Raw genomic sequence first — 20,500 nt, forward strand, 5'->3', positions numbered from 1 at the left:
AAATGACCACAGGGGAACAGCAAGCATGCTAGGCCTGGGGATCCCTGCTACCTTGGCTGGCCCCAGAGAAACTCCCCCACCCCACCCCGGCCCTGACTGCTGCTGGGGTTGTAAAATCCCATGTAAAGGGGGGCTGGAGTGCCCCTGTCCACGGTGGGCCCCGGAGGGCTGGAGCAGTCCCTTGCCTGTGGTCGGAAAGGAGCTGCTCCAACCCCCACTGGTTAACTGGAACCGGTAAGCATCACCCATTAAGAATAATTCTTACCGGTTAACCTTCCAAATCCCTAACTCCTGCACCCCCCACCTCCCAACCCCCTGCCCTGACTCCTGCACCCCCCACCCTCCAGCCCCCTGCCCTGAAGGACCCAAACACCACCAGATACAACTTCTAGTTACTCCAATATTTTGTGATATTTGGCACCCCCGGGATTCTTTAATGACTGGATGTGTTCGTCATCTATGCATACAATTTCCTCTTTCACCACATTCAATCTAGATACATATTTTAACTTGACTGGCTGATGTAAGGTACCCCTGAAGCTATAGTGTAAAGAAGCTCTCTTTTATTGTACAAATAAACTAAAACGGCTGGTCCTGGTCTGAATCGCACCCTGTGTTGTGGTAACTTGTCTATTCAGGCTCTTTTCTTGTGTCAAATATGGACGTCCTTTTGTTTGTTTAAAACTTGCTGCCTGCAGTATTCCAGATATGGGCGTACCATGGATTTATAAAAGGGTAATAAGATATTCTCCGTCTCATTCGCTATCCCTTTTTTAATGATTCCTAACATCCTGTTTGCTTTTTTGACTGCCACTACACACTGAGGGGACATCTTCAGAGAACTATCCACGATGACTCCAAGATCTCTTTCCTGATTAGTTGTAGCTAAATAAGCCCCCATCATATTGTATGTGAGATTGGGTTCTCAGAGCAGCTGTTATGACCTTAAACTCAGCGGTCAACTCTAGTGTCTGGTTTGGTGGCGATTTCTTTTACCAGCCTTGGTATTTCTGCCTAGTTCGGCTGTTGTGTGTATTTGTGTAGGGCCTGAGAGGGTGCTTCAGGTTGTGAGCCACAAACTCTCTTCTTCGTAAGGGATCTTTCCCGATATTTTTGAAGGATCCATTCTCTGCAGCTCTATATTGAGGGTGGGAAGGAGAGTTTAGCATGTTTAGGGGGGTCAAAGGAGGCAAATGTTTTTGCCTCCGAGCTCAGGCATCAAACAGCCATGTTATTGCAGCCCCTGTGTTGGTCTTCATTACATGTGTGACTTTAATTATGCGATCACAGTGTGCAGTCTGGGTTTGATCTTCTCTCCCTATCTCTGTCCTCATTCCCCAAAATGGTCAAAATATTTTTGCTCCATTTAAGAGGGAAAAAAGTCTCCTTGAGAAGCCCTAAAGAAATACATTGTGGAATATGAGACAGAGCTAAGAAAAGAGTCTTTAGAATGGAAATACAAAGGCAGCCTTCAACTGCATTATGTTTGGCCCACTGATTCTCATCGTGCCATTTCCCAATACAACATCGTGCTGGGAATTAGATCTCGTGTCTTATGTTTGGTACTGTATTAGTTCAGGTTGCGTATTCTCACTAGTAATGATATTGACTCTTGGTTTGTTTTTTTTATTGCAGGTGTCTCCCTTCTTAACGACAGGAGTTTAGTTACAGGCGATTAGTGCCTGCCTTTCTCAGCACAAAGCCTCCCTCCCTAACATCCCAGGCCTGAAGAAGGAGAAGAAATATAAGGGGAAAAAATAACATTGTCATTTTTTAGCCTGGGATCTGGTGTGTGTTCGAAAATGTCCCTTACTGAACCACCCTGGACTATAAGAAAGGAAGCGATGGATGCAGTGGTCAGACGAGTAATCTCCACGTGGAGTACAGTTTTGAGCAATATTATGTAATCAGATCAGCCCGAATCAAACTTTATCGGTGCTGCTGGGGCTGTTGCAACGTTACTGCAGACATCGACCCGGGCCTCGCCAGGATTATAGACTTTACAGCCCAGAATTTTCCCTCCAGTTATTTTCTTAACCAGTGGGATGAGGCTGAAATGGGAATGTTTCCGTTAACCCCAGCCTGGGTCTGAAGGGGCGGTTGGCCCTTCGGAGTTTGTGGTGAATTTCAGAGCCTCCGTCCCCAGGGGAGTTCATGCTATGGCAGCGGCCTATAGGCTTGTCGTCACGTCTGTGAACTGTTACAGCAGCGTGGTGATAGACTGTCACTTTCGGCACACGGTGCACTACTGCGCCGGGACCTGCCAGGTGTTCAGGCGAGGAGTGGCGTGCATCGTGGCCCACCGCGGAATCTGTGCAGAGCTACTTCACGTCCCTGCGTCCAATGCCAAAGGGGCAGATCTCGACCAGAGACTTCCAGCTCCTGAGCACAGGCTGTCTTTGCCTGGGAATGAAGACTATCAGCAGATCCTCCCAAGCAATCCCCGGCTCAAAAAGGGGTTGTCTTTGCAAGCCAGCTGCAGTCTCAAGGACATCACTGGGGAAGCGATAAACCTGGCCAGTGGTAAAATAAAGGAATTCTCCTTTGAAAGGCTCAGAAGCTCTTCCAGCCATGTGACCTACCGAAAGGGAAGGAAAGTGAGATCAGAAACATTCAGCAGACGGTCATTTGATTTTGATCTGATTTATGGACACTTTAGCAATGAGGAGAATTGTCCTCCCTTTGGCTTGCCGCAGACTCCCTCCGCTGGGGAGAAATGGCAGGCGAGCTGCAGTTCCCCAGAGGGAAACGTGAGTGCTGCCGCTTCCCTCTCCACCCAGCCCTTCTCTGAAGAGAGCTTTATCACCCAGATTTTGGAAAAGCACAAGCTGGACAGCTCTTCTGGTGGAGATATCAAAGTGTGTCTGGACATTCTGCTCAAATGCTCCGAGGACCTGAAAAAATGTACCGATATCATCAAGCACTGCATCAAAAAGAAATCGACAGGCGAGACCAGTGGGGCCAATGATAATGACCCCTTGCCCAGCTCTGAGATGATATATAAGAATTTGATGACTAGATTTTCTTCCTACCTGAAAAAGCTCCCCGTTGATCTAAAGCAGCCCAGTCACTTGGAACTCAGTGAGCTGGCAGAACTGGTGACCAGTTTGCATGGGTTGCAGCAGGCTCCCTTTTCCCCAATATTCGGCAATGAGCAACCTCCTCGATACGAGGATATTGTGCATTTGCCACCCACCATGACAAGACCCTCTCCTGCTGTAGAACTGCAAGAGGGCCAGCATGAGATTGGCACATCTGGCACCCCAAAACCTGTCCAAACCAACGCCGGGGGCTTTACCTCAGACTCCTTCCACAATGCCACACAGCAGAACAACTCTCAAACTGTGAAAAATGTTTGTACTGTATCTCCATTACTAGCAGCAAGCCCTTCCAACTGCGTGTCTTCCACAGAAACACTCTACATTGAAGAGGATTCAGATGGGGAGGTAGCACTAGGGAAGGAAAAGAGGACAGAAAGCAAAGGTAGCTGGGAGAGTTTAGAGACCAGCCAGCAGAAAATTGGAAGTTCAGATTTTACTGTAGTCCATAAAGAGGCCAGAGTGAACACGGAAGCTCTCGCCCAGGCCTCTGAGAAGGACACTGGTTCTACACAAGTGGTTGATTCTCTTAAGAGTGATTCCAGGGATAACGCTTCTTCAGGAGAACAAAGCAAATCAAGGAAAACCAACCAGGATGAGATAGATAAGCTGCTGTTGGAGTTGGAGCACTTTTCACAGAAAATGGAGAGCACACTGAAGGAGCCCACCACAAAGCAGAATGATCCTGCGTGTTTGAAGAGCCTTGGCCAACAAGGTGGGAAGGTCCAACCTCTAACACCTGAAACCAAAAATAAAGTCTGTTTATTCCCTGACAAGACCTCTCCTTCCCCTTTATCAAAGACCTTGGAAACCAATGGCCACAAAATGGAGGAAGACGACAAAGCCCTTCTAATGCGTATCCTGGAAAGTATTGAGGATTTTGCCCAGGAATTGGTGGAAAGCCAAATGGGCAAAGGAAGTTTATCCAAAGAGAAGGAAATGATGCAAATTCTTCAGGAAACCTTGACCACTCCCTCTCAGTCCTTCCCAGCTGTACAGAGAACTGGTACAAGTGCCACAACCAAAGACACTGTCCCCACATTGATTCAGCAGGCCCCAGAGGTGATCAAGGTAGGACCTCAAAGCCTGTGACACTGGAAACTATGAAAAACGTGTGACTGTTGAATGAATGTATGTGCTCACATGACAGGTCATGCCCGACTCTCTGAATGCGACGGGGACACAGATTGAAAGGTGGCTTTGAAAAAAAATGCATCACAGTTTCAATCTGAGATCACTGCTTCCTCATTGCAGGAAGAGCTTTTCTCCTTATTGGTGGTGCTTGGGTTGGTTCTCCTTGCATTGTCCTGTAAGTGCACCCTTTATAGCTGAGGGGAAAGGAAATGTCATTGCTAAACAAATTACCGATGCCCTGGACCGGGGTGAGCCAAAGTAGCCTCCCTTACCATTCCCTTCATCACCGAGCACCACACACTGGTGTGCCCCTGCCTCCGGGCAGAGCCACAGGCCTGTTACCCTGCTATCCTGCATTCCTTGTGAACAGCAGAGCCCGCACCCTCATCACCCCTGAAAAAGAAGCTGGCAAGAGGCAGTTTCTTTTACTCACTCTCTCTTCCGAGCACAAGGAGCCAGCATGGAGTCTGGCATTTCTGCAGCAGGGTTCCAGGTAGGGTTGCCAGATACCTTCACAAAAAATCCCAAACAGGCAGGGAAAAATTGGGTGTACAAAACAAAAAAAAGGTCACTGCGCCTTTAAATTAGCGCGCTCCTCGCTTCCCACCCCACCCCACCTTCGCAGATGCCACCAGCCATCTGTCTGAGGAAAACAGGTTTTTTTTTTTTTTTTTAAACCAGACGGAAAGCCAAAATACCAACTGTCCTGGAGGAAACCGGACACCTGGCAACCCTAGTTCCACGAACCGGCAGCCCAACTTCCTGGCAGCCAGTTTCACTGCCATTGTCCCGTGAAGCCCAGTGTGGATCTGCCCAGGTGGTGGGGATGGCTCATGGCCTCGGTTGCTTGAACAAGCTTGGTGGCCCTGCATTTGGCATTGGGTTGAATTTTCAAACGAGCCTAGGGCCAGGTTTCCAAGTGCTCAGGATACACAGGCGGGGCCAGACGCTCCAGAGCCCAGCTCCCATTTAGGCACCTAAGTAAGGGCCAGGTTTTCAACCGTGCTCTGTGCCCAGTAATGCCAATGGGAACTTATGGCCAGATTTTTAGAAGAACTCTGCATCCAAATTGGCCCCCAAGGCTTCGTGGTTTTTTTTGAGTGTGTAGCTACCGGCAGTGGTATAGATAGGGGGGGAGCTCTTCTGGTTCCGACAATAGGGTGCGGAAATCCTTTTTTAGACCCCTCGGTATTTCTTCAGGCAGCTCTGCTAATAGCAGGCTGCAAACAGAACCTTGTCCGGTATCACTAGCAGGAGGGAGGGATTCCTTCCTGCAAGAGAGAGGAGAATGAGTCAGGCCCAAACTCTCTGAAATAAATGTTGGTCTTACCCTCCTCAGACCCATATTTATTTATTTACAAAGCCAGGTCATTGGAAAGAGTGTAGCTGCCCTTAAACTATGAATGTCAAACAAAAACCTTGTTTGATATGTATTGCTCCTGACTGATGTATAAAGATAGCACCAACTTTTTTTTTATTTGATGGGAACATTTCTGGGGTTTTTATGTTTGATTTTTTTTCCAGCCTGAGGAATATGTGTCCTGGGCTTCCCTCTTCTCCTGGGGGACAGTGGAAGTCTTTGGAAAGCTGGAACATGGCTGTTGCCGGAGATTAACCCTGAGCCACTGTTCTTTCAGTTCCCAGTCCGGGGTGAGGATGCAACTTCCTCATCTGAGCCTGGGAAAGCTAAAGAATTAGTTTCCTTCTTCAGGAATGTCACCTTTCTGTTACCCAAAGATTTCTGAAGTCCCCCAGGGAAAAAAGGGAAGTGAGCCCCTGGTATTACAAAGACAAACAGAAGGCGCAGTGCTAAAACATGGATGCTGTCTTTATATCACAGAGAGCAGCAAGCAACACGGTTTTGTGGTTGTTGCTTTGTTTTTGTCCTGTAGCAACAAGGGGATCTTTTAACTAACTGTGGGAGGCAGTCAGTGTTCCAGCCAGTCCCTGTAAGACAGTGCTATGTTAGCCATACCACCGTGACTTTGGTTTGGAAAATTGTGTTTAGCTGACAATTGCCAGGCTTCATCTGAAGAGACAGGAGACTGTTTCAGGAGAGCGGTTGTTACACTAAAGGAGTCGACTGTAAAACGAGGGTAGCCAGGTTTACTCGCTTGTCTTCAGTGCTGTGAGCACTTCGGATGAACAAGCATTGGGTATTCGCTGTAAAGCCAAAAACCGCATCTTTCAGATGGAGTCACTGGCACAGTAAGAGGTAGTGAATTGATTGGGATCTTCATTAGGTTTTGGCTATGGTGCCACGTGCTTTTTACCCCTAATCTGAGCTAACATAGCATGTGCCCACGTGGAGGTGCATGTGCCCATGTGGGCAACATCTTGTTTGTTTTTAGCAGTTAAATCTCCCACAGTGCCGCTCTCACGGAGCGCAGCTTCTGCCTGTGCCCAGAGTGTGCATGTGCCATCACCACCATGGAGCCACTGAATATGCTCCAGCTGCAGGCTACTGGAGCACAGTAGGACTTTCTGGCCTGGCGCACCGATTTGCAGGGAATGGCGCCAGACACCAGAACTGGGTCTCAGAGCAGGGGGGCTGTTTCCTGCTGGGTCCTGTGGAAGAGCACCTGCCTGAATTGAATGGAGAGGGGGGCAGGAACCAGTCCCTGGGGAACTGAGGAAAGAGTGCATTGGGACAAGGAACCTGGGTGGAGGTGGCTGAGATTGGAGGCTGGTGGAGGGGGAGAGAGGGACACTGGACTGGAAATTCATGGGGATCCTGGAAGTGGCTAGGCAAGGAGCCAGTGGCAGATGGGGGTGAAGAAACGGGGAATGAGGATGAGAAACCCAAGGAGTGGAAATTGGAACTGTGTCGGTGAGAGAATAGGATTGGAATCAGGCGCTAGGGGTGGGGAAGAGATGAGACTGAGACAGGGACAGAGAGAGGTTGTAGGTGGTAGGAAGGAAGAATTTCTGCCACTAGAGAATGCTCCCTCCAATGCATGAAATGGAACCCAAGATCCCTGAGCCTCATCTTTTCTCTGTTACAAATATCTGTGAAGGCCACTGGCAAAGTGGCCTTAGTCTCTCTATTGCTGGTCCACACAGAAGGTTAAAAACCTACTACTGCTATCGGTTACTCCATTAGTTCTGTGAGGGAGAACCTGATGATTCCAATTCTGCTGATGTCCCACGGGGGTGTTAATATGATGTTGCATGATATTTCTGCTTTTCCAATTTGCTTCTTTTAAAATTGACAAAATTGCTGAATGTTTAAATGGTTATTAAGGTTGCAAAGTCAGTCACCAATTGGGTTATAACTTATTTTTCTTCAAATGATGGTTCATATTATATTCCACTGAGGGTGATGCATTTGTGACCATGCTTCCAAGGTTGGAGAATTTGAAAGTAGTGTCTGTTGGCCCATTCATGTGCCCTGGTTTGTCTCATGCTCCCATCCAAGGTAAGAAAGGGCAGAGTGGACTGACTTCATCTCGAGTTCCTTCTCGCTGCCACCTGGTCTGAGTTCGAAATTGTAAAGGTTTAGTCTCTGCCTAAAAAGACAATTATACATACTTTTATGAGTTTTATTGTGATTTTACCAATTCTATTTTTACCTTAGTTCTGATAATTAATAGTTTCAGTGCTTGTTTTAGAGAGAGACGTTCAGGTTTTCACCCATCCCCTCCCATACCCATGTGCAGGTCCTGGACTATGTCGAGTACTCCAGACTTCAAAGTCTGAGCCTTCTGGCCATGAATTTGGTAGGGCCCTACTTACTGATGAAAGGAAGTTTGTGGTCAGAATTGTCCTCCAAGTAGATGCAGCAGATACCTCCTTCAGAGTTTTGGCTATGGCTATAGTCACGTGTGGGGAGTCTTGGCCTGATTCTTTTGGTTTTCTAGGGAGATACAGAGCACTTAACCATAAGACAGATGAATCGCTGGATATGCTAAAGGATTCCAGGTCCTTTACTCGTTGGGCACCTACAGTCTCTTTACTCGTTGGGCACCTACAGTCCTGCCCTGAAATGAAAATTCCAGTCCAGTCATCTACCCAACATTACCGGTCTTCTCAGTTATCCAGGGTGCACATAACCTCCTGGAACCCTAAGTTGCAAGAGAGACTTGCCAATCCTTTCTTCCGTTCGCACAGTTCCATCACCTCAGACGTCCGTGAGGTGAATAGTCTCTGGTTGGTATCCCCTGTTTGGTGAAGATGTCATCTATGTCCGCCAGCGGAGAGGAGTGAGATCGGCTGCACAGAGGCAGTTAATCTGTGGAATTGGTGCATCAATCCTCAGATCTTCTTGTCTATAGCCTGTCTTGCCAGGACACAGAATGTACTTGGAGACTCACTCTGCAGACATTTTACGATCAACCATGAATGGAAACTTCATGATTTGATAGTACACGGCCTCTTCACCTTGGGCGGGGGCGGACCTTGACCAGAGACCTGTTTTGTTTCGTAGATGAACAGAGAATATAAGACACATTGCTAGGGAGCCCTCAGTCACCGCTCCCAGGATGACAGACTCCTCCTATTCCTTAACAGTCTCCCGTCAAGTAATTACAGCAATGTATAAATCTCCCCAGCCAGCCATAGGTGATAGAGAGGGGAAAAAAGAACAAAACTATTTTTTGAAAATTAGAAAGTAATACACTGTGGAGAAATAGCCCAAACACGCCTGCCCAATGGAACAAAACACTTGGCACCTGAAACCTCTAAAGCTGTGACTGCTAATGGAAATGCCAGTGCTATTGGGCTTTTGTGGCAGTTCACTTGGGTTTGAAACCACTGCCCAGTTCACCTGCAGGGAGTGCTTGGATCAGCCCCAGCCATGTAGGAATGGGGTGCAGCTATATCTAGCGATAGCAGTTTCATTCGTCTTCCTTTATCAGGACTGGGCCTCCAGATCTAGCTTTTGAGCGAGTGTCTGACTGCCTTCTGTTGGGTAAATAAGAGCTCTCTGACTTGTGGCATCTCTCTACCTCATCCTTTAAACTGGGCCACTTAACAGTGAAGAGTTGCCTCAGAATTCGGAAGTGTTTTCTGATCTCTTGACCCAGAAATTCTGCTGAGCTGGGTTCATTCTGGTGACTGGTATGGGCTTTGCCCTGTAGGTCAGCAGAACTAATATGAGATTTCTCTGCTGCACAGTTCTGTTAGTTCCTTTGTGAGTCCTGATAACTAGAAGGAATTTGCTTGAAATCTGCTGTATCTCCAGTGCTTGGAACTCACATCTGGCAAACCAGGCCCCATTGTCAGTTACATTCTTCTGGAATGTCAAAGCAAGAAAAGAAGCTTCTTAGCTTGTCTATGACCTATTTACCTGGGCATGAAAAGTAAATTTCTACAATTCTAAAAAACTCATTGGCTTCCAGATAACTACATCCCTTTTTCCACACAGGTATAGGGGGACTTCTTTTAAAGACAGGTTACTAAACCTGTGGCTACAAGAAGTCCTTTGGTATCTTTCTGGTCATTCAGTAAGGCTTGCCTGATTTCAGTGAAAGACCAGATAAAAATGCCCTGTCACTGCTGATTCAAAATAAATCAACATCTGATACCCTGCCATGTGACAGTGGAAACAGATTACAGCAAAGTGGAGCCCTGAGTCCTGTTGGAGCATCTAAGCGCTGCCACAATATTTTAGAAATTAATTAAAATAAAGAAATTGGAAACTAATTATAAACTTTTGTCTGTCTCTGGAGAGTGCTGTCTTGGACCTTTCCCCTGCCCCATTCCTGCGATGGACTTACAATGGTAAAGCCCTGTGTTCCGTTTAGGTAAGCTGAAGGAAAGGTGCCCAGTTGAACACAAGGATCGGACTGACACCACTTTCTCATTCGAACGTCCTTTTGTAGCGTAATATGACGCATAGCCCGTGCTGGGCTCTGGTCTAGTCACCTTGGAGTATAGGCAACCCAGGAGAGAAAATTTTCTTGGATTTTCTGGCCGCAGATCAATAAAGAAACCAAAGAATAGTGTAATTCTGCCATGTATGCCAGCTGGCAGCTCCCCACATTCTCTTTTCTCTCTTCGTTCATGGGGGTCCCCCATTTAGGTGCTGCATTGGGGTTTATGTGATAGGAGCATTAGAACTAAGGGTGCAGTTAGACGCTCGCCCATTCCGGCGACTTGGGCGCATGGGGGTCAAGCTATGGGGCTGTTTAATTGCAGCCTGATCTCTGGAACCGCCCCCCCCCCCACGCAGCCTCACCCTGCACCAGATCAGAGCTGGCTGTGCCACATATGCTGTTGCTAGGGTTGCCAGGTATCCGGTATTCACCCAGACAGTCCGGTATTTTCGCCTCCTGTCCGGTAAAAATAATTCAGAGAATACTGGACACCGGAGCTGTCCGGTATTTTCTGAATTTTTACCCGGCCAGGAGGCGAAAATGCCGGGCACCTGGCAACCCTACAAACACTCAGTGCCCAGCCTCCCTGCCCTCCCCCCTGAGTCCCTCTCCGGCTTCCAACACCCCCTGACGCCAGCCCCCAAGCTTACCTGGTTCCCCAAGGCTGCTGGGCAAAAGACCTTTTCTTGAACAAAAAACCCTCAAGTTTGGTCTCTCTCTTCCCCCCCCCCTTTCCCTCCCAACAGAATTTTTTCCTGTAGTTTTTTTTTGGGGGGGGGGCGGCTCAGTATTTTTGTTTCAACCATCTGGAAACCCTACCAGTGGCCACGTTCCTTGTTCTCCATTGCAGCACAGTTTGTCTAGTCAGCTGCTTCATGTTCTAGTAAGTGGATGCTCACATAAGCCATTTGTCTGAATGAGACTCCTACGGGAATGCTGCACACACTCGTGAACACTGAAGCCTGCGGCTGGGACAAGTGACACCCAAATCTGTCGTGTGCGGAGGTCCAACAACCATTGACAGGGCTCCCTTTTAAACTACTGCATGGGATAAAATCCTGTGCGTTTCTGGACCTCCTACAAGAGTCCCAGTGAGAGCAAAGGACCAACACCGGGAGTGTGGCTCAATATGGCCTTAATTTGGTGGATGATGGGACACTGTAGGGATATTTGCTTGTATTCTCAAAAGCACGTTTATAATAAAAACAGGCACGTCATCGGGAAGACCACCTCAGCTGTGTTTTCCCAAACTCAGAAAGTAAGTTTCTGGTGAAGCAGCTGGGACCATCCAACCCCACTGGGGATGGTAGAGACTAGAAGAGGATTCCTAGAAAACTGATATTTGCTCGTCCTGTCACATGATTCCATACTGTTATACGGTTCAGAGAATCAAGCTTGCACCCAGCTATCATAAACCAGGATCCTCTGTAGGAGTCTCTTCAGAGTAGCATAGTTAGACACTGGCTGCTCCTCATGCCAGAGACAACAAAGTGAGAGCTATGGAAAAAGTAACTAGAAAGGGTGACTCATTAAGGTCTCTTTATAAAACCGTTTTTGTAACCACTGCTCCAAAATGCCTGAGTTTATTACCCAGGGTCACCTTACCAGGCTTCTTTTAAATGGAGAGAAACAAGGTGATTTGCTTTTTCCAAATAAGGAGGAAAAGTTAAGCTTTTGTAAAAATAAAAGTCTACAATTTGAGTTAGAATGAGTCTTGCTCCACGGCTTAGTCAGCTCATGAAGCAGAGGCATCATAAACCTCTCCCACCATTTCCACATTGGCCGGTGCTTAGAGCATGTGTTTGGCCCAGCAGGGGCTGACGGATGCAGGTTTACACATCAAATTTCAGCTTTGAAGCTCTTAAAATAAGTACTATTGGGCAAGGTGATATATTTAGCAACTTTTGCAGTGTGTCTAACTTTAGCACTCTTGGTAGTGGTGGTGGGTACCTCCTTTCCCACAATACCCCTGGCCTATTACAAGCCAAGGACAGATTATCTGTCATATAGCCAGCAGGGGAATAGATTCTGTTGTAGATCATGTTTCTCGATAAAGTATTGCAAGAAGGCATCAGGAGATACTGGTAGTGCTGAGGGATAGCTTAAATGTCAGTAAAAAAGGGGGGGAAGGGCGGGGGCTTTGGCTTTGGGATTGAGATACTATGCGAGGACACTTCCCTGTGAGGAAAGAGGAGAGTTAGTATGTTTCTACCTGAAATCACTTGTAGCTCCTGGCCTGTGAAGTGCAAAAATAAGAAAGTGACCCACTGGGGCTGACGTGATTGCCTGCCCAGACTGTGGTCCACAGCTGGAAAGCGAAACGCTTGCTCAGGAACTTAACAAGATGATGATCAAGGAAAGCTCTCTGCGAAGAGACCCAGACTTAAGGGGAGAGCTAGCTTTCCTTGCGAGGGGCTGTGATTTTGTTCTCCCATCGCGGGTCAAGAAGAGGCAGAAGTCATTCCAGCAGGCCCAGGTTTGAAGTCTGGGGTTTCGTTTTCTTTTTTTGTATTACTTTGTGCGTTTTTATTGGAGCAGGGCATGCGACTATGTTCCCTCTAGGCTTGTCTATTTGCAGAGAGTAATTTGCAGCCAGATACCAACCGGTTTATAAATAGACCATCAAGGCTTAGAGTGCAGAGTTAAAATGTCTTATTCGTAAACAAGGGGAAACAGTTTTTTGGTTTGTTTGTTATTTTAGGACAAGGACCACAACTTCACAGGTGTAGGGAGAAATAGATAAAGATGGTGAAAACTTTGTTGCACTGTTTTTAAGAGAAGCACCATTGGGGGGTGTCCCCAAATGCCTGGCTGGTTGGTATTTTGCTTTACGTGCCATGCCCAGTGATCCAGACCTCTGTTGCATTGTGGCAGCTTTGTGCTGCTCTTTTGACACAAATCTGCCCTGAAGCCAGCATAGCTGGTCTTGGGAGATTACGCCAGGCGAGCGTGCTCCCCTGCGTCAGCTCCAAAGCTGGCTTATGACTTTTCCAAACCCTGCATCTTCTTGGACAGCCAGGGATTCAACTTTACAGATAGGGTCAGCAGCCAACGTGTGTTTGGACTGATTCTTCTCCAGCCCTGAAATCTGTTCTGTGGGTTGATTACTCAATGCCCATGTCATAGCAGCATCAGCCTTATTTGTACTTAGCTACCCTGAAGCTTTGGGTGGACAACATGGACGAGAAAATGAAGTGGAGTAAGTTTTTGCTTCATCTGTTTCTTCTCTGCCTGTCATGTAAGCTCATCCTTAAACATTTTGCTGCGGTGTTTCCTCAAATCCTTTCCAAATGTCTTGACACCATTAACAGTATTACAGCCCTCCATTTGCACTTTGTCCAAGCCAGAGGAAATCTTCAGCCTGTTCTTCTAAATTTCTCTGCCACCCTGTCTTTGACTATATACGTCGAGACGGCACCACTTGCTTTCACACAGTTGTCTTCGCAAAAGATCATCCGGCTCTGCCAGTTATTAACAAACTATTCAAAATAATTAGCTTCTGAATGCCATTTGTCATCTTGAGGTAGGATAAGCTATGATCTGGCTTGCTGTCTTAAGAGCAACTTAGGAATCCAGCACCATCCTTTGTAAATTGTTCCAGTGGTTAATAATTACTCTTACTACTTAAAATTTAGATCTTTTTTTCCAGTGTGAATGTCTAGCTTTAACTGCCAGCCTTTGGCTCATGGTGTTCCCCTCTTTGCTGAATTGAAGAACCAGTTATCAAATATTTGTTCCTCATGTAACTACTTGAGTCTGTAATTTTATATAGACTGAACCCCTTGTCTTTGTTAAGAAAGATTGAGATCCTTGAATCTTATCACTGTAGCATGTTTTCTAATCCTTTAATTATTCTCTTAACTCTTTTCTGAACCCTGTCCAATTTTTAACCTCCTTCTTGAATTGTGGGCCCAGTGTTACAGCAGTGGTCACATTAATTCCAAATGAATAGGTAAAATTAACCCTTCTACTACTACTTGAGATTACCCTGTTTATAGCCCTGTTGGGCATAACTTTGATCTGGGATATGTGTTCAACTGATTCTCCACTATGACCTCCAAATCTTTCTGAGAATCGCTGCTTTCCCGGATAGAGTCCTCCATCGTGTAAGTATGGCCTATGTTCCTAGTTCTTAGATGAGGCATTCATCCATATTAACATGCATATTCTTTGATTGGCCCAGTTTACAAAGTGATGCAGATGGCTCTGTGTAAGTGACCTATTCTTTTCAGTGTTTACCGCTCCCCCAATCATTGTGTCGTTATCAATAAGGATTTTGTTTTCTTCTAGGCTGTAGATAAAAATGGTAGTGCAGTATAATGCTAAGAACAAATCCCTGTCGGATCACACTTGAAACATATCCACTTGATGCTCCCTCGTTTACAGTTACCTTTTAAGATATAACAGTCAGACAGCTTTTAATTTATTTAATACTTGCCATGTTAATCTTGTATTTTTTTAAATAAAAATGTTGTGTGGCACCAAGTCAAATGCCTCGCAGAAGACTGAAGTATGTCACATCAACATTACCTTTTTCAACGAAACTTGTAATCTCATTAAATAAAATGCCAAGTTCACTTGGCAGGATCTATTTTCCATAAATACATCTTGATTGGCATTAATTCTATTACCCTACTTTAATTTTTTTATTAATCATGTCCCATATCAGCCTCTCCATTATCTTGCCAGGGTCTATGTGATACTGATAGGTCTGTAACTAGGTATGTCATCCCATTTACGCTTTTCAAATATTGGCACATTAGCTTTCTTACAGGCTTCTAGAACTTCCCTGCTTGCTCTGAGATTTATTAAAAAACAACATTTAATGGTACAGAAAGCTACGTAGCCAGCTCTTTTAAAATGTTTGGAGTCATGTGGTCCAGACCTGCTAAATTAAAAAGTCTAACTTCAGTAACTGTAGTTTAACAGCTCTTGAAATACTAGTGGAATGGAAAGTCTGTTAGCATATGATATAATTATGTTATTCCATCCCCAACTATAAAACAGAAAATATTTATTGAACATGTCTGCCTTTCTGCATTGTTATTGATAATTCTGCCATTACCATCTAGTAATGGACAAATACCATAGTCGGGATTCATTTTGTTTCTAATATCCTTTAAAAACTCCTTATTGTACTTTTCTTGCCATAGATTTCTCCTTGTGTCTCTTGGCTTCTTTTATCAAAGTTCTACATTTCTTAGCTTCTGAATTTTATTCATTGCTATCAATTTACCCTTTCTTATTTTATATAAATAATCTGCCAGTTTAATTTTCTTCTTCCATTGTGGGGTTATGGTTTTTGGTGTATCTAGGTATTCTTAAACAATTTTCAATTATCATTCATATTCTTTTTATTTTAAATTCTTCCTGCATGCTGATTTGGCTCATAATTGTTTTCAGTTTTGTGAAATTGCCCCTTTTGAGACCACTGTGTCAACATGGCTTGCATCTTTATGGCCTACCCAATCATACTGGTTTCCATGCAGACACCCCTGAGAGGGGGTCAGGTAATTCCTATATAAAAGAGCATCTGGGAGTACCAAAAGGAGGAAGAAGGGATTACAGCATTTCTAGGAAGGGAGGCCTGAGAGAAACAAAGAAGAAACAGAAGGAAGGAATTACAAATCTCTCCTCCTGAGAACTCTGGGAAAGACCCTGAGCAAGCTTGAGGCTTTACACTAGGAGCTGCTGCTGGTATTCAGAGACTTCCTGTTTTGTGACTCTTAATTTTTGCCTGGGCTGTAAAGTAAGAACCCGTAAATGTTGTTCACATACTTTTCTAGAAGGCTCCATTAAAGAAGAGATACTGATGCAGAATAGAGTGTTTGGCCTATCTTTGTGGGCTCTTACAGTGAAGTCATTACCTCACTGAGAAGGAAACTGAGGCAGGCCAGAGCAAAGTGACCTCTGGCCATGAGGGGGCGCTCAGTAGGTGGCTCTCTTACTACAAACAAAAAGTGCATGTGAATTCTTGACCTAGACTTTGTTCTGTTTGCACATTATAAATGTAATCAAGTCATGAACATTTTTACCAGAGATACCATTCATTTTTAGCTCTGTATCAGATCTTTTTTATAAGTTAAGACTAAGTATAATATAGAAATCCCTCCTGTTTTTGAGTTAGGAAACTATCATCGATAAGTTTTGAAATTCCAAGTATGTTTCAGTACTGGCAGCTGGGGACCTCTGGTGCATGACATTCAGATTGAAGTCCTGTATGAGCATGCAGGGGGGGTTTTGGTTTTTTTTCTCTTACACATTGTAGGTGGGTGTGTAGAAGGGAATTCCTAGTGTCCTTTGGTGGTCTTAGACACCAACTAATACCGCATGTAGCGCTTTATCTGTTAGGACATTGGTCCATAACCATTCGAGGTCATTTTCTTCTAGACTTGGCAACAAGAATTGCCAGTTTTGACAGAGAGGGCCTTTTCCCCTCCCTTTTTGCCTTCATCGATGGCTGTAAGCCAGGATGGGCGGGGGGGGGGGGGGGTGAAGGGGGGCCCCAGCCTCTGCTTGCCAGAAGCTGGGAACAATCAATGGGGGGAGACATGAATCTGTCTAGCTCTTTTTTGAACCCTGTTAAAGTCCTAGCCTTCACCATATCCTCTGGCAAGGAGTTCCAGAGGTTGACGGTGCGCTGACTGAAGAAAAACTTCCTTCTGTTTGTTTTAAGCCATCTTGTACGCTGAATAAGGCAGAGGCCCTGTAGAAAAAGTAATATATGATTGGCATCGCTGTCATAATATGCATGTACCGAGGGGTGGAGCTAAGGTTGTGGAAGCAACTTTAAATCGGCCATTTCCCAGCTTTTAGATGATCGACTTTGCAATCTTATTAATAATAATTTGAACGTGGCACTTTTGTGTCTTTTATGCACACGCATAAATTACAGAATATTTGATGCGCGTTAGTGTCTGGCTGCACGTGTGGAGCATGAGGGTTTCCCCCTCCCTTTAAAAAAAAGAATCTAGGAAAAGAATTTATTTCTTGCATTATCTTTTCAGGTTCAAAGTAAGCAAGAGAAGAAGCCTGGGACTCCATCCCCAGCCCCTTTGAAGTCACCAGCCAGCCCACGACCTCTTGTGCCTGTGAATAAAGCCGTTGCCAATGCCCCTGTGTCCATAAACATTCCACGTTTCTACTTCCCCAAAGGGCTTCCCAATGTCTGCGCCAATCCGGAGGAGACCATTGCCAGCATCGAGGCATGCTTTACTGCCTTGGAAGATATGAGAGCCAACATTTATGAAATGGGAAAGATTGCCAAGGTAAATGAACCACTACTCTCTAGATCACTCGCCGCTTGGGGGCCGGTGAAAGATTAATTACACGTATCAATTATCTCTCAACTCTAGTTGCAGCCTAATATTTTTCGGTGCACGAAGAGCAAATGTACCGAAAGTTGGAATGACTTAGATTCAGAAAATAAAAAACCAAGAACGAACCCTGTTGGTCTCCCTGGGAGAAGGGTGCCGTGTGTCACCTCTGATACGTGCTGAGTCAAATCTGACTCACAAAATGGCAGCTTCTCTGGCCAGCAGGCAGACCTCTCAGAAGTGCTGAGGTATTTAGCGGAGAGCACAGGCACCGCTGTTGCGTAAAGCACAGTTGTGAATAATTTGTCCTGGGCATATAGAGCTAACTTCTGACCTCACTTATGCTGGTACAGATCCAGACTGAGAGCTGAAATACATGGATTTATACCAGGATTAGATGGGTATGAGATCAAAAACTGATCCTTGGCCTGTTTTCCTGTTCGCTAATCTCCATAAACAGCTTCACTTTTTCTCAGCTTTGTAAGTTGAAATTATTCACCAGACATTTATCATTGTTAGCCTTTCACGAGCGCTTCGTTGTGAGCATTCAGGATCTCAGCCTAGGGGTTCATGCTGTGGGTTAGGTTTGACTGCAAACCTATCACAGGCACGGGTCCCGGATGCACTGGTGCCAGCCTGTGCCAGGAGGCAGGAGGGCTGGTGTACTGCAACTGCAGACATTGCCAGTTGCCCTGTTTGTGATCGGCTCTCTGCCCCTGTGATCCTGAGATGGCATGAAGCAGGCACACTCTGGCTATGGTTGCCATTGTGAGTGGAGGTGCTTACAGCAGCTCTCATCGCACCAGGGTGGCATGAGCAGTGGCGCAGTTACTCATCCAAGTACATACCCAAGGGGTTCTGGCACATTTGTAGTGGGGGATGCAGCTTGGTCACACTCCCTGCAGCACAGCAGTCAGTCTCTGTTAGGTCATGATTAGCAGAAGCAGACTATGGCCAGCTACAGCCCTTGTGACACTGATCCCTAGGGGATGAGTTTGTATAGGGCAGGCTTAGCAGCTCTAACATTCTGCATGTGGGAGCCTGGATCCGGGGAACAGAACAGCGCGCTGGCTCACAAGCAGTTGACCATGTTACCCTTTTCTCCCACATTTCAAGTGCGTACTCTACTAAGGCTCTTAACACAATGGCAGCCATTGGACAGATGAGAATTTAGGTAACGCATCATTAGGCAAAGTAGCAGGGCTTCTGTAGAGCAAACCAGTGCCTCAATCAGTGGTACATCGAGACATCCCTGGGCCGGCACGCTACCTGATGACATCCAGCTGGGACAAGGTACCCTGTGGGAATACAGAAGTACTGAAACGACACTAGATTTGGGGTTCTGGAGGAAGCGCAGTAGAATTAGCAGCCTCCATGAGTCAAACGGTGTAATGTGAACCTCCATCCTTTCTCACTGCATACCTAGATCTGACTCACGTTCAGTGGACTGAAATCAGGTTGGTCGCGTCCGGAAGTAGTCACTCAGCTGGCTGGTATTCAGGTTGGAAGAGGGGCAACGAAGGAGAAAAGCTTGGGGAAAGGGAGCCCGGGAGAGAACTTGGTTCAACACACAGAAAAGGGATAAACGTGTGTGAGAGGCTTTCCGTGATTAGTGGGGGTTGTATCTGTTAGTGCTTCCCTGCGTTTCCCCTTTGGTCACGCCTGGATGCAGCTTGAACCCGTTGCTCTTCGTCCGAGTGCCAGCCCCACGTGGGCATTCTGACATCTGGGAGGTGGTTGCATCTGCTTAGAACAGGGGTCTCGAACTTGCGACCCCGGGGCCTTCTACAGCCCAGGCAGTTCCATAATCCACTGCCGGCGTGTAAAATCCCTGTGGCCATGGCAGAGTGTGTTCATACTTTTCCCCCCACCCCAGCCCCTGCCCTGCCCTGCCCTGCCCTGCCCTTGCCCCACCTCTTCCTGCTTCTGCTCCACCCTCTTCCCCATGGCATCCTTCCGCTCTCCTGCCCTGAGGGATGCGGCGCGGGGTGTTCCGAGGGACCTGGTGTGGGGCGGCAGCAGGGTTGGGGCTCCCCCTGCATTCACCGCGTGGGGGGGGAAGTGATGCAGCATCCTCTGCTCTGCCGTCATCACCCGGGCCTGCTAGGTCATCCCACTTGGCTGCGGTGGCAGGAAACGGAGCATCCCAGCCCCAGCCTGCATGGGAGGTGGCAGCGGAGCGGAGGCTGACACATCGCTCCACTCCACTTCCCTGCAGCTCCTGCTGCTGCAGTGTGTGCACCCAGCCCGCCTAGGACCCCGGGGGCTAACCTGAGTATGGACAGTTGGGGCAGCTGCTGTGGGGGCCCACCATCCAGTCCCTATGTAGGGGATGGGGCTGCCACCAGCTCCCAGCCCTTTCTGGAGCAGCCCTTGCCGATGGTGGGCGCCCTATGGGGCTGGAGCAGCCCCCTGCCCATGGTTACCGGTGAACCTTTCGTATCCCTGGTCCATACACAGATCTCAGGGCACCGGAGGTTGGCTGATATAACCAGCAGGCTCCAGTATGTCTCTGCTTCCTCAGTTGAATTGCCCAGGAGCGGGAGGCTGAAGTGACGATGATGTCTGGAAAGTTCTGCAGCGTCAAAGACTTTGGCAGGTTTGCTTCTCTGAAGCACCAGCGCTCATGATGCGTGGGAAGGGAGGGGGGCTTTCTAGACCAGCTCTTTGAATTGCATCCAGAAGTAAAAGCCAGGGCAGATGCTGACTTATAATTTGCTATGGGACATGAGTCCTAGCCACTGGAAACTGCCCCTCTCTATGCACCATCCGACAAAGGCGGTGCTCTTGCCTGTGTAGCACCATGGGCAGGCCAGGGAGCGGTGTCCTTGGTGGAGGTTGCTTGACTCTGTTGACGTCTCACGCTGGCCTGACGAGGTGTGAGAGGCAGCAGGTCCTGTGTTGCGGTGAGAGCCTGAGTAGGTTGCTTGTGGACAGAACACACGGGTTATATGTAAGTGAGCCCTGTCTGTGACTGTGTTAACATCTAGCCCCCTCTGCTACCACGTGTCTGTGTGTTTGATTTGCAGGTCTGTGGCTGCCCTCTGTACTGGAAAGCCGCCATGTTCAATGCAGCAGGGGGAGAAAGGACGGGATTTGTGTCTGTACGTTCATTCGTAGCTATGTGGAGACAGTG

General features: G+C 47.0%; 1 protein-coding gene across 4 annotated transcripts in view; it reads left to right on the forward strand.

Annotated features, from left to right (window-relative positions):
* The window catches only part of PPP2R3A (protein phosphatase 2 regulatory subunit B''alpha), a 78,948-nt gene that overhangs the window by 26,062 nt on the left and 32,386 nt on the right, over positions 1–20,500 (forward strand). For 3 of the 4 annotated variants that reach the window (XM_075937375.1, XM_075937373.1, XM_075937376.1), the window contains exons 2-4: positions 1,636–4,169; positions 17,056–17,316; positions 20,394–20,497. In XM_075937375.1, the coding sequence (XP_075793490.1) occupies positions 2,160–4,169; positions 17,056–17,316; positions 20,394–20,497 (2,375 nt within the window). In that variant the 5' untranslated portion in view covers positions 1,636–2,159. Of the gene's footprint in view, positions 1–1,635; positions 4,170–12,203; positions 12,525–17,055; positions 17,317–20,393; positions 20,498–20,500 lie in introns of those variants that run through there. The other variant, XM_075937377.1, reaches the window with a different exon arrangement.

The sequence above is a fragment of the Pelodiscus sinensis genome, chromosome 10 (genome assembly GCF_049634645.1).
Source record: "Pelodiscus sinensis isolate JC-2024 chromosome 10, ASM4963464v1, whole genome shotgun sequence".
NCBI classification, from domain to species: Eukaryota; Metazoa; Chordata; order Testudines; family Trionychidae; genus Pelodiscus; species Pelodiscus sinensis.